At 38.4% G+C, this 17,044-nt stretch overlaps 1 protein-coding gene across 1 annotated transcript in view; it reads right to left on the bottom strand.

The window, feature by feature from the left end:
* Nucleotides 1-17,044, bottom strand: part of LOC150086966 (uncharacterized) — a 40,500-nt gene that overhangs the window by 11,789 nt on the left and 11,667 nt on the right. Inside the window, exons 3-4 of the mRNA XM_090371709.1 lie at nucleotides 12,487-12,588; nucleotides 1,889-1,912 (exon numbers count right to left, since the gene is read on the bottom strand). Of these exons, the coding sequence (XP_090227835.1) occupies nucleotides 1,889-1,912; nucleotides 12,487-12,588 (126 nt within the window). The remainder of the gene's footprint in view (nucleotides 1-1,888; nucleotides 1,913-12,486; nucleotides 12,589-17,044) is intronic.

Genomic DNA, 17,044 nt, shown 5'->3' with positions numbered 1-17,044 from the left:
AGAAACATGTGAAAGTTCGCAGTGCAAATTTGGAAAAAAAATTCGTTAAAATCCCGAATTTTGGGATTCAGTGATAACAGAAGATGAATCCTGGTCTTTCAGTATGATCAACAAAACATGCAGTGGTAAACTCTTCTCTACATTTAAAGAAAGCAAGAATGTCTCGATCGAAGATCAAGTCCATTCTTGTCGTTTTCTTTGATTGTCGTGGTGTTGTTCAACATGAATTTGTCCCGCCAAATTAGACTGTTAATCAGACACTCTACATTGAGATTTTAGGAAGACTTTGTGAAAAAGTTCGAAAGATACCGCCCAATTTTTGGCTGGACAAATGGTTTTTGCATCATGACAATGCGCCTTGCGATTCCTCTGTCGCAGTGAGACAGTTTTTAACGAAAAACAGGATCACAACGTTACAACACCTGCCTTATTCGCAAGATCTAGTGTCTTGAGACTTTTTTCTGTTTCCGAAAATTAAAATCCACCACATACAAAACGATTTGAAGACAGTATATATTCAGAGGAACACAACACAGCATTTAAAGGCGGTATCTTCCGAGGACTTCTGCTGCTGTTTTAGATCCTGGAAATCGCGAATGGAGCGCTGCATAGGCGCGGCAGGAGAGTATTTTGAACGGGTACCTCTCACTGCAAGACACAAGAAACTGCTCTTTGCAGGGCACGTCAGCACCAACACGACCACCGACATGTTGAAGTCTATCCTGATCAGTTGAATCCTTTTCGAACTCTTTCTTACTGATGGGCGTATCTGCATCTGGAAAAAGCAACACGAAGTTAACTATGGCCACCCAACTCAACCCAGTTGAGCACGTTTTCGTTCCTACTGGAAATGACATTTCATGTTACGACCCGACAATGTGCCGGTATTACTGGTCACACTGTGCAACGCGTGAATAGCACTACTACAGCACCCCTTACAAAACCTTGTGAAGTCCATGCCAAGACGTATACAGGCAGTCTTACAGGGAAAACGTGGCTCCAGGTGGCATTAGGCAGGTATTATATACACTGAATTGGCAAAGCCAACTCATCACGCTAATCAGATTCAAACGCTAATGACGATGGCATAGCGTAAGAGTCACATGGCGTGAACATAACTGTACTCTTTCCGCCCCTTTAGATGTATGTTTCTCTGCATGTACTTTGGTGGATATTTATAGATCTGTGTTCTGCGACCAGTCGGAGAATTCATTGATCGTCCCAATCTGATTATTTTGGTGGTCCAAACCAACCTTTGCGATGGTATCTTCTTACAATCAACGTTGCAAACATTTTCCTACAGTTGTATGAGGAGTTGCAATTTTCGGCAACGAAAACTCAGCTTTAGGGCACCATAATAACTCATTCTTGTTCCACTTCCCTTCAGATATACGTAATTCTCCGAACACGTGCCAAAGGCGGAATACACACTTTTCCTTTTCTTGTCCGCTCCCTTTTTCAAACATCTGTAACGAGCAGTAACATCTCCTACGCAAACATGCTGATTATTTTCAAAATATAATCACTTTCATTTCATTCTTGAGCAACGTTTAGATTTTCAAACAGATCGGTTTATCTCTAGGAAGAAGAATTATGGCATAATACCGCTGCACCTCTCAGTTGCTTTTTTGTGTTCTTCCACTCGATATCTTTTCTCTCTTCTTCATCAACATGAACATCTTCTATATTAATCGCTTTTATTTTATGATTTTTAATATCTTATTTTGTAATGATCCGGAACCCGTGCTATTTTATATTTAGTGATTATAAAAATAGTTTTTTTATTTATAAAAAAATAAAACAGATATTTTTACTGTATTCAATTTTAATACAAGTTATATTCTGTTAATCATGTGGAACATAATTTTTATAGTTCAGAATAACTTACCCCTTCGTACATACACTCTTTTAGCTGAAATAAATAAAAAAAAGTTATAAAGAGAAATAAGACATTAAAAGATATCACCAGATATTTACAGAGAAATAAACATACGATATAGGTTTTATGCGAGGGCTGTTCAATAAAGAATGGTCATAATTTTTTTTAACAACATACCTTTATTAATCATCCATATTTTGGTGGTCCTTTTCAAAGTAGTTCCCATTTGATGAAATACATTCACTCCAACGTTTCTGCCATTCTTCAAAAACATGGAGAAATCCATTTTTTGACATGCGTTTGCGAAACGTCTCTGATGTCTTTTTTATTAAAACTTCTGACGACCTGAAGCGTTTCCTTCGCAGCTCCTTTCTTAACTTTGGAAATAAAAAAATTCGCAGTGTGCAAGGTCATGGCTGTAGGATGGATGAGAAACGCATTTGATATTAATGCTGATTAAGTACTCGATGACAGTACGAGCAATGGGGTCTCACATTGTCGTGATGCAGTATCCACTCACCCACCTGCATGCAGTTGTGGTCATTTGCGACGAATGTGATCCCTTAAAGTGCGCAGTTAGTCCCGTAAGAGTCGTATGACGTGGCACAACGTGCTGGTAAACCATTCCTTGAATGTCAAAAAAAGAGATGACCATAACCTTTCGTGCAGAAGCCGCAGCTTTTGCGTTTTTTAGTGTTGGCGATGACATAGAATGTTCTTCCAAAGGAAGCTTTGTTTCTTATTCTCTGAGTCGAAATGATGAAGCCATGTCACATTTGCCTTTATCACTTTGTGCAGAAACTCACCATCTTCAGTAACCATACATTTCAGCTCCTGACAAACCATGCGAACTTGCTGTTGCTCAGGTGTGAGTAGTCTTGGAACCAGCCTGCACAATCACGTGTCGATATGCAAATGACCATGGAGAATACCGTGCGTGCTTCGTACTGATATTCTCAGCGTCTCTGCTAGGTGCCTTACTGTTATACCACGATTTTTTCTCACAATTTCAAAAGCGGTGTTTTATGGTTACTGTGGTGACAGCAGTAGTTGGAGCTCCAGGGCCGCCGATTTTTGTGATTGAATCACGTCCATCTTTAAATACAGTATTCTGAACCCCCTGCGAGCTGTGCTATGTGGAAGCCTCGATTCACCTGTAGCCTCTTGTAAGGTTTCATACACTTCAGCTGATGTTTTGTTAAGGCGGAAACAAAATTTTAGAACATCAGTCTGTTTTTCTCGTGTTACGGCCACGGAGGTCATACCGTGCGTTTTAGTGAACTGCGCAGTTGCTTGTGATGCAGCTCAGTATGATCATAAATTCCGATGCTTAGTTACAAATAGAAAACAGTACGGTTGTTTATGAAAATTTATGATCATTCTTTATTGAACATTCCTAGTATAAGATATCTTAATAATTTAAAAGTTTTTGCTTTCTGATTCAGTATTACATAAACCCCAAGCAGAAACACTAATTACCTATTTCGCTACTTGAAGCTTTTATGACAAACAAAATATCTAACCTAGCTGAGTCTCAAAACACCCTTCTTAATGTTGTACTGAAGAAGGGTAGCTAGTTTCTGTATTGTTAATCAGAATAAAAATTTGTAACCCAGAGTTTAATATTTGCGAATTAAATAATCTTTGCAGTTATTAAACCCAGAATGAAGTAATGGGTAGTGAAATTCTTGATGCATAAAACTAACTAGAGGTGAAAGATTTAAAAAGATACGCTGCTCGACAAAATTAACAGAGCAAAATGTTTTTCATGGATATTTTATTGTGAATAGTTTCGCCAAAGGCGAATATTTGATATAATGGGCATCCTGGCATGCAAATTTCGAATGTCTAATATATCGATTTCCCGCCTTACAGAGCTAAATTATTCATGCCTATAAAAACACGGTTGCGATCACCTCACTTCATTCCCGTTTTTTGACTTGCTCAGTGGGATAGCCGCATTTACGGTACTGAGGATGGCAAGTCATCGTTGTTACGATTATTCTTTGAGATGGCGGGCCGTTGGACGACTTGAAGCTGGGCAGTCGCTGACTAAGTAGGTACGCACGTTGGCTTAATGTGTTACGCAGTGTCGTCTCAGCACTATGAGAGCAGTTTCTGGAGACAGGAACGATTACAAGAAGAGTTGGCCAAGGACTGCGTCAACCAGAACAGACCGCTATCTGAATCTTACAGCAAGACTGAACCCTACGATGTCAGTAACGGCCACAGGTGAAAATATTTCCAACCGTACTGTTTTAAGAAGGCTCAAATCAAGTAGACTCTACGCAAGGGAACAGTGGTGTCTATCACATTAACCTCAACACACCGCAGAGCTTGTCGAAATTGGTGCCCTGAACATGTGGCTTGGAGCTCTGACAAATGGGCAGTTCTCTTCTCTGATGAAAACCGTTTTAGCCTACAAACAGATTCTAGACATTATTTCATCTGGAGACAACGAGAAATGCAGTACCATCCCTGCAACGTCAGAGAAGGGGATTTACGGTGGAGGCCGCGCCTCTTCATGTTTTTGATAGCAGTACCATGACTGCGCAGAGGTACCGAACACTACAGATCCTCGAACCCTATGTGCGACTTTTTAGGGGTATTTGGTTGTCCCGGATTTTCTTTTCATGTACGACAACGCCACTGCACATACTGCTCAAGTGGTGGAGGAATATTGTGAAACTGAAGATATCCATCAACTGCCGTGGCAAGCACGATCAGCAGACTTAAATCCGATCGAACATGTGCAGGACACTCTTGGGCGTCGCATTGCACGCCGACAGCCAACACCCTGGTCCTTTGGTGAGTTAAGGCCTTCTCTGATGGAAGAATGGGATTTGTTGCCCCAGAATCTTATACAGTAGACACCCTTATATCGAGCGTGGTTCACGGCTGTCAGACCTCTTTAGCCGTTGGAGGGGATAAAACGGCATATTGATGTCATGTGACCATATTTTTGAGCATCTTGTATGGCTTCTACAATGTGACCTTTTCATAAATGTTCCTTATACCTGGCCGAAGTTTCTCACTGTCTCCTCACTTCATTGTTATTCTATGGTACACCACCGTACCATATTTTTCCCCACTTCATTGCAAGCTGCACGGATTGCACCACAGTTTTCTAAGTGTTCTTTTAATTGTGTCGAGCAGTATAAATAAAATGCCCAAATTAAATAAATACATCTCGCCCTTTTCTTCATTAAAAGAGTGTTATTAAATAGTCTTTTAATGAAGTGTATTTAATAATAATAGATTTCAAAGAAATGTACCTACCATTTGTATAATGCCTACTTCTGTGAAACGAGCACTCCACAAACAAACAAACAACTTTCACAAGCTTCCATACTGTTTACAGCGCTGATGTAAGAAGATCCTTCAGCCCTATACAAGTGTGAGGCTTTTCAATAGTCCCGTAGTCCTCTGAATTCATTCTCACGGTCGATAATGTTCTTCAACACATGGTTCTACAGTTTGGCGAATTCTTTCAAGGTAGGGCATTGCTCAGTACGAAATTCGGACCTGAAACTGCTGGAGCATATCTTGAATAATTTTGAGAGGCCAGTTGGCGCATGTCGACAAGCTCCCCTTCTTCTCACCCTAACCCTCCAAGTACTAAGATCTGCTCTTATACGAGAGTGGGATTTCCTACGAAATCTCAGGTGCCGTCTGACACGAACATGTTCGTGTCAGACGGCACCTGAGAGTGACACGAACATGTTCCTGTCACTCTCGTATAAGAGCAGATCTTAGTACTTGGAGGGTTAGGGTGAGAAGAAGAGGTGGGGCTTGTCGACATGCGCCAATTGACCTCTCAAAACTATTCAAGATATGCTCCAGCAGTTTCAGGTCCGAATTTCGTACTGAGCAATGTTCTACCTTGTATAGGGCTGAAAGAATTCGCCGAACTGTAGAACCATGTGTTGAAGACCATTATCGTCCACGAGAATGAATTCAGGGGACTACGGGACTATTTAAAAGCCTCACACTTGTATAGGGCTGAAGGATCTTCTACTTTTGAGCAGGAAATGTGTCGCCCTGAAAAGTATGGAAATCTTTGTGAACCATCTGAAAAAGTCAGTTGTTTCCTATACACCTCGGGCGGAGTGGAGTGGGGTTGACCTTTGTGACCAGATTGTTATACAGACATGCTGATAGGAAATTCATGCACCCCAAATTATAAGTTTTAATTTATAATTGACAGTTTGATGGAATTTGGTTCTAATTGATATAGCAGCAACACTGATCATGCACGGATGTTCAACCGTTATTAGTATAGTGGTTTCGCCACTTATCATTCATTGGAAGAAGTCTTTGCTCGAGTGCCGTAATAGAATGGAGGAATTTCTAAGGGTCTCTTCAACTGGAATTGTAGTTAGCGGATCTAACGCGGAAGAAGTAGAGTTTTCACTCGTGAGTTATTTCGGATTTTTCATCCCTCACTGCACGCACATCAGCCCCCAAACACACTTATACAAACATAATATGGTTGAATATGGTTTGGCTCTAATGCGCCTAAAAATCGACAGTAATATAACTTAATTATTCAACTAAAAATTAATATTAGAGTGCTGGGTGGCATTAGAAAATTTATTTGTAATATAAATTTGTTTTACGACCGAGCGTCGTCATCAGCTTGTCTGACGATACGGTATAAATTACTGTGATTGGCCAGAGAACCAGCTAAGGGCATTGCATAATGCACGTTTCTCGGGCCATTATGGGATGATTCGTTATAGTTGTTGAGATGATAGATAATTGAGATTCCATCAGAAAAATAAAATTAGATTGGAACTAAGACCGCGTATATTTCTGAAATTAATGAGGAAGTTTTTGGAAGGTTTAGATCTTTTCGCAGATAACTTTTTCTATTACTTTGACTGTTAACAATATATACTTTGAGTAAATAAGGTAACGGTAGAGGAGGGGAACATGTATAAATTAATGAAATTTTTGGATATGCAAAAATATATCCATATCCTTGGCATAACGTGGCGTCAACTATGTCTCTAAAATGCACACTACTCAGACTTCCTCTAGTCATAGTCACTAGCTGGCAGAGTAGAGGCGATTATACTAGCTCATGGTTTTCAACCTTTTTTTAATAACGGCACCACTGAGTAATTTATTTTATTTTGCGGCACCCCTACTCAATTTTCTGCCTGTTAGATCCGATTCTCTCTCTGTATATATATATATATATATATATATATAATATTAAAAATATATATATATATGTTATATGATAGTTATTACAATAACATGATTATAAAATTACATTTCATAATACAAATTATATATATACAGTATATAATAATTTTATTCTTTATATATAGAGGTACTAAGTAAGCATCAATTATAGATCACCACAAAATTAAAAAGATACTGTACACCGTTTTATAATGAAATAAACATACAAATTTAAAAAACAATAATGTTTTAGTGACTTAAATCCAAATTACGTGGCACCCCTGGAATGTTGCTGCGGCACCCTGGTTGAAAACCGCTGTAACTAGCTAATCCGGATGTCTCCTAGAAAGTTACCAATAGGTTACCCCCGAAGTGTGAGGAATATTGGATCTTGCTATGATACCCACGCTAACCTCAAAGGACATGGCATACTGCCTAATAGAAGAGTGGGGAGGTGGGGGAGATTTCTGGAGTTTTGCTCCGGAGACTAAATAAGGATTTCACCACTTCAAGTCTCCACTAAGCAAAGTGGTGGTATTGCACCGGGTAATGAGGGTCATCTACCACCTAGTATTCCCCGGTGACACGGAAGGTCGGTCATTCCTCTGTATGAGATGTGGACGCCACACCTCGACCTTTGCTTTTAACACTCGATGTTGACCTCCAGTTTACTAGTTGCAGTGTTTCTGACCTTGCACATCGGGTATATCATGAGTTTCTAACAGTCCCACCATCGTGAAGGTAAAAGGAGAGGATTTGATTGTCGCAGAAGGACCGGACTTGCCGAAATTCGGTCGCCGAGAGAACTGATAATTGAGGTCCCAAATTGACTCGCAATTGAGACTTGAATATCAGTTCTGTCGGCGTTTGGAAGTGCCAGGAAGAAGTCCTAGCTGTCATTTCTTGAAGATTATCTGCGACATATTTCAGAGATTTAATGCCTGTCAGAAATTTAATGTCAGAAATTTAAATTAGTGTGAAAATCTCTAACAGAGACAGATGGTCGTGTTTCGGATTTGATTTAACTTTAAACTTAAATCCCCTAAATGCCTCTCACACGCACATACTTATCCTCTGTGCACCTATTTTTGCAAAATAACAGTTGATAGTTTACTTATCCATAGATCCCCAACCTATTTTAAAATTCCTCACTGGCACGCACCTGACTAGAGTAAACTCGGTGCACCACTCTTGAAAGGTTGCCGATTCCTGCCGTAGAACATGCCTAAAATTTTATAAGAAGACGTATTGCAGACTTTACTTCCTTATCTTCCCATATTCCCTCTGAACTTCTGAATTGGTTATATCAAAATATGGATTATTATCTTGCCGTTGACTGATTATTCTTTCAAATGACTTTTTTAATGATCAGATGATATGTTGCTATTCAGGCTCATATGAGCAATGTTCAGATGACTTTGTTTCTTGGGCTATTGCAATCCAAAAATGACACATTAAGAGGTGTTGAATTAAAAAAAAACTATAGGGGGGGAGAGACATTTTGATTTGGGTTTAATGGCGCGTTGGCAAGACAGAGAGAGAGAGTTGGGATTACGATGCAGTTAGATATAAGTTTCTTGTGTAGAGCGCAAACTGATACAAAGGAGGATCCATGGTGTCCTGTCGATATATTACTGAATATTTGCTTATAGAGATAGAGAGAGAGAGATCATAATCCTACTGTATAAAGCAACTGCGAAACTGCATTTCGCATACAATGTCCAGGCATGGGAAGGCCACTCCTACAAAAAACAGACACCCAAGCATCCTGAAAAGGGCCTAAGAAGGACGACGCGCATAATAGGATCGGTAAAAGGTGCCCATATGAGAAAAGGCTTCGATAATCTGAGCAACATAGCTTGGTACTTGTAATTAGGTACCTGAGAGTAGGTGGACTAACTTGGTTTTGGATGGCTCTGAGCTGTCTGAGTGGGACAGTAAAATACAGGAACTCCCCGAATTACGTAATACTCGACTTACGGAAATTCGACTTTATGTAAGTTTTTGCCGGCCGGTGCAAACTTAAAAATTCGTGGAAACGTAATCTGCATTCCGTAGGAATAAATGGGGGTATTGTGAAAATATCGTAATGTGAACCCAATAACCCTGTGTTTTTTTTTTTTTTTTTTTTTGTAATTCATTCCAAGTCCTTGGAAGTTGAAAATTTCGCTGTATTACTATGCTATTTATCTCTTTAAAAAAGGTCATTTTTATAATGGAAATTGCACTACCCTTTCTTCGTTATCATATGTTCGGTTATAAGAATCATTTTTGAACGCTTTTGTGATATTTTTCTAAAGCACGTTTATGGAGGTCACGACCGAAAAACAATAAAAACAATTTGCACTTTCCAGTTTATTGGGCTTTTCTGTTCGTGCCTCTATTTATAAACGGGTAGTAAATTCGATCTTATTGCATTTGCGATAATACCAATAGCTGGAATTCTGTGGGTTTTTACGCTATTATGGTGAAATGTGTTCTCCTTCACTGAAAATTTCAGTCATATAAAAAAACAAATTTTCAGAAACTTCTCTTCATTCCTGTTTACGTATTGCAATGATGAAGGGAAAGCGACCAACGAAAAGTGCAAGTGGTGGTAGTGCCAGGAAACGAAACAAAATTCATTTAGAAATAAAGATGAAAATGGTTAAGTACGAAGCAGGACAAAGTTTGTCATCTATTGCAAGGGAATTAGGTCTCGCTGCTTCAATAGTAATACTATTTTAAAGGACAGTGCGCTTATAAATGAACATGTCAAAGGATCAACGCACTTAAGATCAACAGTGATCACAAAACAGCATTCAGGTGCTATATCGCAGATGGAACAGCTGTTAATAATATGGAACGAAAATCAGATTCTGAAGCAAGTGCCCCTGAGTCCAATGGCCATTCAAGCAAAAGCAAGAAATATTTATGAAAATATTATGGATAAGTACGGTGAACTCCAAGCCAAGTTCGTGGCAAGCAACGGGTGGTTTAATAGGTTCAAGCATTGCGCTGGTTTCCACAACTGAAAAGTATGCAGTGCCAATTCTGCAGCTGCAGAAAAATTTTGTGAGATGTTGGAAAAAATTATTGACGAAGGCGGCTATTCAACGCAGCAAATTTTTTAAAGATGACGAGACTGCTCTGTATTGGGAAAAAATGCCGGATCGAACATACGTTGCCAAAGAGGAAAAGACAGTGCCAGGTTTCAAGGCGTCAAAAGATAGGGCCAAGTTCTTGCTTGGGGCTAATGCAGCGGGAGATTACAGATTAAAACCACTGCTTGTGTACCATTTTGGAAATCCTCGTGCATTTAAGGGCATCAATAAAGCCACCCTACCTGTGCATTTCCGATCGAACCAGACAGCATGGATAACATATTTTTTTGAGGAATGGTTTAAATGCTGCTTCATTCCCGAGGTTGAAAAATATTGTAAAGACAACGAAGTTCCTGTAATGATTTTACTTCTATCAGATAACGTTCCTGGACATCCTACGCATCTAGAGGATTTCAATTCGAACATGAGAGTCATATTTCTACCGCCAAACACGACTTCACTCATCCAACGTATGGATCAGGGTGCCTCCGTAGCCAGGTGGGCAGGGCCAGCAGTGCGTAGCACACGCTTCTTGATTATACCGGCGTTCGAGCCCGTGACCACAATACGGAGGATGCGGAAAGATCAGGGAATGACCACCGCATATCCCCGGAGCAATATGGCCTTAGTTGCTAATGCTCCTAAAAACCAAATAACGAACAAACAAACTATGGACCAGGGCGTTATTTCGAATTTAAAACCATACTATTTACGCACAACATTTGCTCAGGCATTGTCTGTAGACCGTGAAAAAAATTTTACGTTGAGAGACTTTTGGAAATCTTACAACATTTACCACGCCATCTTAAACATTAATATGACCTGGGCAGAAATTACTAAAAGTTGTTTAAATGGCGCATGGAATAAAATATGCCCACGGCACGTAAAAGGTTACGAAGGATTTGAAAAAGACAAATCATATGAAGAGGTTACAGATAAAATTGTAAAGGTTTCAGAGCTACTTCAGTTGGGGGGTTGATGTCAAAGACGTGGAGGAGTTAATAGAGGAAGAAGAGAAGGAATTATGTAACGAATAACATATTGACATGCAGGAAGCGATAGTGAAAGAAGCAAGTGCTGACGAAGCTCAAGGTGAACCAAATGAGCAGCCAAGACGCTTCATCGCCAGAGAGAGAGAGAGATGGCAATGGCATTTCGTGAAATTGCGTCGGCAATGGCGAGGGTTGAGAAGATGGATCCTGACAGCGACCGATTCTTAAAAGTTAACAGAGGGGTGAAGGATATGCTTGCTTGCTAGAAAGGAATCTATGATGAAAAGAAAAAAGCCACCGTCCAGTCACCCATTAATATGTTCTTTCGTAAGGTTGGGCGGCCGACCGCTTCTAAATCGCCACAGCCCTCAACCTCCGCAGCGGCGTACTTATCAGCTGAAGACGTCGATTTTGGCAACGATGCTCTAGGGGTAAAACTTACTGACGTTATGCCTGTCTCCTCTCTTTTTTTGTAATTTTATAAATTTGAAATTTTTTTTAAATTGCACGCTTTTGTAAATTTTCTTCGCATGAGATAAAAACGTAGAGTTCCGCGGAATGCAGCCCTTACGTAAGTCGGTAATGAATGATCGTAAAAATGTTCGCGGTTATAAACGAAGTTAGAGCTAGAGGCCGTGAATTGAAATTAAGAGAAAAAAGTATAGACTGGATTATCGAAAGTTGTCTTTTCAGTCATTAAGTTTTAATTACTGAAATAAGTATCCCATAGATAGTTCAGGCGGACCGCTTTGGAAATTCATAGGTGTTTTTTTTTTTTTTTTGGCTGGTGGAACAAATCCTGGGCTTCTTGGATAATACATTGAGGGGTCATGGTCTATCTAAATTTACGTATGTTGGTTTTTATACCTAATCGCACCTCTTTTAAAATAAGTAAATATATTTAATAAATGTAATGTACTTAGAGTATTTTGATATATTTAGTTTTGTATTTGTTTCTTAACCTAGGCGCCTCCTTAGCCAGGTGGGAAGGAGCAGTAGTGCTTAGCACACTTCTTGATTAGACCTTGATTCGAGCCCCTGACCACCAAATACGGAGGATGCGGAAAGGTCAGAGAATGACTACCGCATATCCCGGAGCAATATGGCCTTAGTTGCTAATGCTCCAAGTAACAAACAAACAAACAAACATAATTTTTAACCTTTTTAGTACCTGTATGTGCTGTTGTGTATTAAACAAAATTGTACCTAAATTAATATTTGGAAGAATTCGTTCTAGTTCAGTTTGAGTTAATTTTATTTACTCTTAAGAGTGTCTGATTGAACTTGTTAAATTATAAATAATCACGTTTAAGAGATTAAAATATTCCATTTTAATTACCTCTGCATTTTCGCCAGTCTCACAAACTTTCTTCACTGCTTCGTGAATTGATAGCACTTCTCCAAATGCTTTATGCGAACATTCCTTCCACTTCCCCTCTGCCTATAATTATTATTATTTAATGAATTAGACTATTTAAGCAGTATGTAAATTAATTATAAAGCTAATTATTTTAACTATTATATAATTACAACTTCATTATATAATTTCATCAAATTCAAAAAAAGGAAAGTTTTCCATATCAAAGAGAATTTCCCAAATTCAGGCAGTGGCTGCTTTCTGAATACGGATATGCTTATTAATTGGCGCCTCCGTAGCCAGGTGGGAAGGAGCAGCAGTGTGTAGTACACGCTTCTTGATTAGACCGGGGTTCGAGCCCGTCATCACCAAATACGGAGGATGTGGAAAGGTCAAGGAATGACCACCGCATATCCCGGAGCAATATGGCCTTAGTTGCTAATGCTCCTAAAAACCAAATAACAAACAACAGCTTATTAATTGGGCAGAACGCACTTTTCAGGTCTTCTCCCCCCCCCCATTGAGATTAGTTTATTCCTATATACAATAAAACAATGACACTCCGCGTTGTATTATTATTTTGACCAAACTGGATCATGTCTGTATGGTCAATAGCCTCCCAGACAAAACTACTGTGAGGATATGGACACAGTATACAGTGTACGCCGCTTATTGTGATCATTTCACGACCGAGCTTAATAAATAACAATAACCGAAGAAGCAAGTATGCAGCTGTTTAGCGCTGTTTATTGATACAGAGTGGAAATGTGTACATAAAAAGGCAGAAGTAGATAGAAAGAAAACGTTAAAATACTGTCCACTATTTCTTCAAGAAAGTCATCAATAAAAATGAAACTATCATAATGTTTTTGTAGATCCTTACAAACCATTAAAAACAAATAAGAAAATATTAAAATCAAGAATTAGAAAAGGTTTAATGCTCTATTGTAAAACAGTCACACTTGTTCTGTACAGATTCAGTTAAAATGTACTGCACGTTACTCCGCGAAAACAGGGAGTAACGACACCTACAACCATACGAAACTGCACGAAGCAGGAAGCAACAGCAATAACGATAAAAGCAACATGTCGGAGTTCAAGAAAATAATTGGGATGTTATGTAACACCTCCATGCACATGCGTAAACCGCAATAAGGCAAAAAAAGCGATAATGTATATCTAAATACTGATTATATTAGTATACGTCTGATCGGGACTTCATAAAAGTGATAATAGTAAATGAATGATAACATTATCCGTGATCACAATAAGGGACATGTACTATTTGTTTGGGAGGTTACTGACTGCACAAAAACGAAAAGTAACATAAATTAGTCTTCAGTGTTATACCCTATAATTAACCACATAATTAATAATAAAATAAAATGTAATAAAATAATATATTAATAAAAATGAAATGCAACGAAGATAAAAATAAAATGATGATGGAGAAATTACTTATAAAAGGATACATTGAATGGTACGTTGATGAGGGCTAGCATCACTCAATACATAATTGGCTCATAATTGACTCAATACATAATTGGCTCATAATTGACTCAATACATAATTGGCTCATAATTGACTCAATACATAATTAGCTCAATACATAATCAATAATTGGCTAGAGCTATCTGTTTCTGTTTGCTATTTCCCCTTTTTTGTCTAGGTCCAAATTCTCTAAAATTATATCAGCAATCTATGTTAAATTTAGCAGCAATCTGGTAGAATAACAGCTAGCCCGACAGATAGTAGTGAATCAAAAATAAAGAAAGAATGAATCAAAAATAAATAAAGAATGAGAATGCCAAGTATAAATTACATATGGGTTTTTTTTTTTTATTAGTGAAAAGGAAAGGCTATTGTCGAATTAAGGCGAAAAGGAGGAAGAATAAGGATAGCAATAGCACCTCAATTTCCCTACATTCAGTAATATTTTCTTTGTTACCCTTCCTTAACAGAGTTATCTGGTCTGCCATTATATCCTCAAATGGGAAACAGTATATCGCTAACTCCATTCCAACAAACCAAAATTCAGTATAGAGTAATATAGACCGATCTTTATAGCATGAATATGCTAAAATATTTGAGAAACCAATCTTTAAGCACATAAAGGAGCACTGATTAGCGCAGGCCCACTACACTCAACTACGTGTAAGAAACAGATCCACAACTACAGACGTTTTTGAGATATTCCTTAGAACTCGGACCCTGAACTTTAGAGGACGAATGAGAATCATTTTCCTGGACATCAATGCGGCAGAACATAGACTTTTTTCAACTCCTCAATTAGAATTCTTGAGACTTACTTGTGGGTCACATGCGCAGTCTTTTTAGAAAAGGTTAACTCGAAGACCCATCTTCGAATGAAATAACGACACTTGCTTCACTTGCACCATGAATAGAGGTGTTTCCCATGGAGATGTTTCTGTCTGCATCCCTTTTTGCGTCCGCACTTGACCATTTGTGTAGCTACATAAGAACTTTCTTATGCAGGCGGCGGCCTCAAGACGTTCATCATGTCAGAAGAAAATAGACTTCATACATACCAAGCAGGTTGTCACGCGCCAGATTTACCTAAATCTAAACTAAACTAATCTAAAATGGAAAAAAAAAACTAAATGAATATAAGAGGAGTATAAAATGTTAGGAGAAATGGAGGTTTTTTTTTAATCATAACGATTTGAAAAAGCAATATATTAACTATAATGAAAGTTAGAGAGGAAGGGGGGGGGGTGGAAGGAAAATTAGGAAAGAATTACATTCATTCACTTGGCCATCTCTCCGCTACTTCATCACGGGCTTTGAGCAGACAGATAGCCATACTAAATGAATGTCTCATGCATACCCGTTTCTGTATTCCCAATAACAGTTTTACTAATTTTCATTAATCATTTTTAGTAAATTTCATTAACCATTTTTAGATATACTTTTATATAATAAAGTGTGCCTAAATATTAAATTATTTTTATCTTAGATTGGCATTGACAGTAAACTGGAATTGGGACCCAAAGCCCAACGGATATGCATCAGTATAAAGTATACCCGTTGGGCTTTGGGTCCCAGTCCCAGTTTACTGTCAATGCCAATCTAAGATAAAAATAATTTAATATTTAGGCACACTTTATTATATAAAGGATATCTAAAAATGGTTAATGAAAATTAGTCAAACTGTTATTGGGACTACAGAAACGAGTATGCATGAGACATTCATTTAGTATGGCTATCTGTCTGCTCAAAGCCCCCGACGAAGTAGCGGAGAGATGGCCAAGTGAATGAATGTAATTCTTTCCTAATTTCCTTCCGCCCCCCCTTCCTCTCTAACTTTCACTAGTTAATATATTCCTTTTTCAAATCGTTATGATTAAAAAAAAATCTCCATTTCTCCTAACATTTTATAATCTTATATTCATTTAGTTTTTTTTCCATTTTAGATTAGTTTAGGTTTGTTTAAAATCACAACATAGACCTTTAGGCGAACCAACACCTGCTAGCATACCAAATTGCGAAGCAGTACGGTTAGATCTTAATGCCTGAAGTGCCTCCTGAAGTGCCAAATATAAATTCAATCACAAACGCTAAAAATAAAAACGTTTGTGGTATATACTTGAGCCCAGCAAATGTTAAAACTTTAAAAGGAGCAGAAAAATAGGCTGCTTACAGGGCGGAAATATTAAGAGTGCCGTAAGCTGAAACCGGAAAGGAAGCCCGAGAGAAAAAAAATTATATAGACATAAAGTTAGTAAAATTAATAAAATTAAAATTATCGCAAATTATTAGCATAATGATATATTGAATGGTACGTTATCAAGGGTAGCACCATATACAAGGGTACACCCCAATAATAATTAGCAGAAGCTGTCCGTTTCTGATTGCTATCTGCCAGTACAGTATACGCGAAGTGGGGGTCCTGGTATTTCAGTAAGGCATAAAGCAATAATAGGATCAGTGAAGAGAAAGAAAAGCATCAAATAAAGGGATGGATAAATAACAGCCAGTAGCTACAATTTAAATGCATTTTTATTTATGAAAACCAAAGGAACACTATGCCTAACAATATACAGTATTGTTAAAGAATATTTATAAAACAATACCATCATAAAAGAATCTAGCCTAAAATAATGAATAGACAAAAGAAAAATAAGAAGTTATATTTTATGAGATGTGATGAATATACACTCAGTGATCACTGAATTATGACCACCTCCATCTGTAATGAACTGTGCACCATAGTTCGCAATATGAAAATCGGAACACTTTACTAAGCTAGAGCAGGGATATTCAGGGATATTCATGTGTTGCTGTGGCGGAATTCAGGGTTTCCCCCATAAGCCGCTATTGTACTTCTTGTGTTGAAGCTTATGCCAAAACCGGCCATTTGTATGTAGTGTGTTGGACGTGTAAGTGTTATGATGTGTTCCGTTGTTATGTTATCGGCCGGTGCCTGGCTCTTAGCAGGTAAGAAGCAGTAACACCTGGTCACTACGTCTCACCCCCCATCCCAGCCACTTGGAGGCGGCCAGGATCAACTATCTCCTGC

The sequence above is a fragment of the Mastigoproctus giganteus genome, chromosome 4 (genome assembly GCF_048544385.1).
Source record: "Mastigoproctus giganteus isolate SK-2022 chromosome 4, ASM4854438v1, whole genome shotgun sequence".
Lineage (NCBI taxonomy): Eukaryota > Metazoa > Arthropoda > Arachnida > Uropygi > Thelyphonidae > Mastigoproctus > Mastigoproctus giganteus.
Note: the sequence above shows the minus strand (reverse complement) of the source record. Positions and strands in the feature narration are given on the sequence as shown.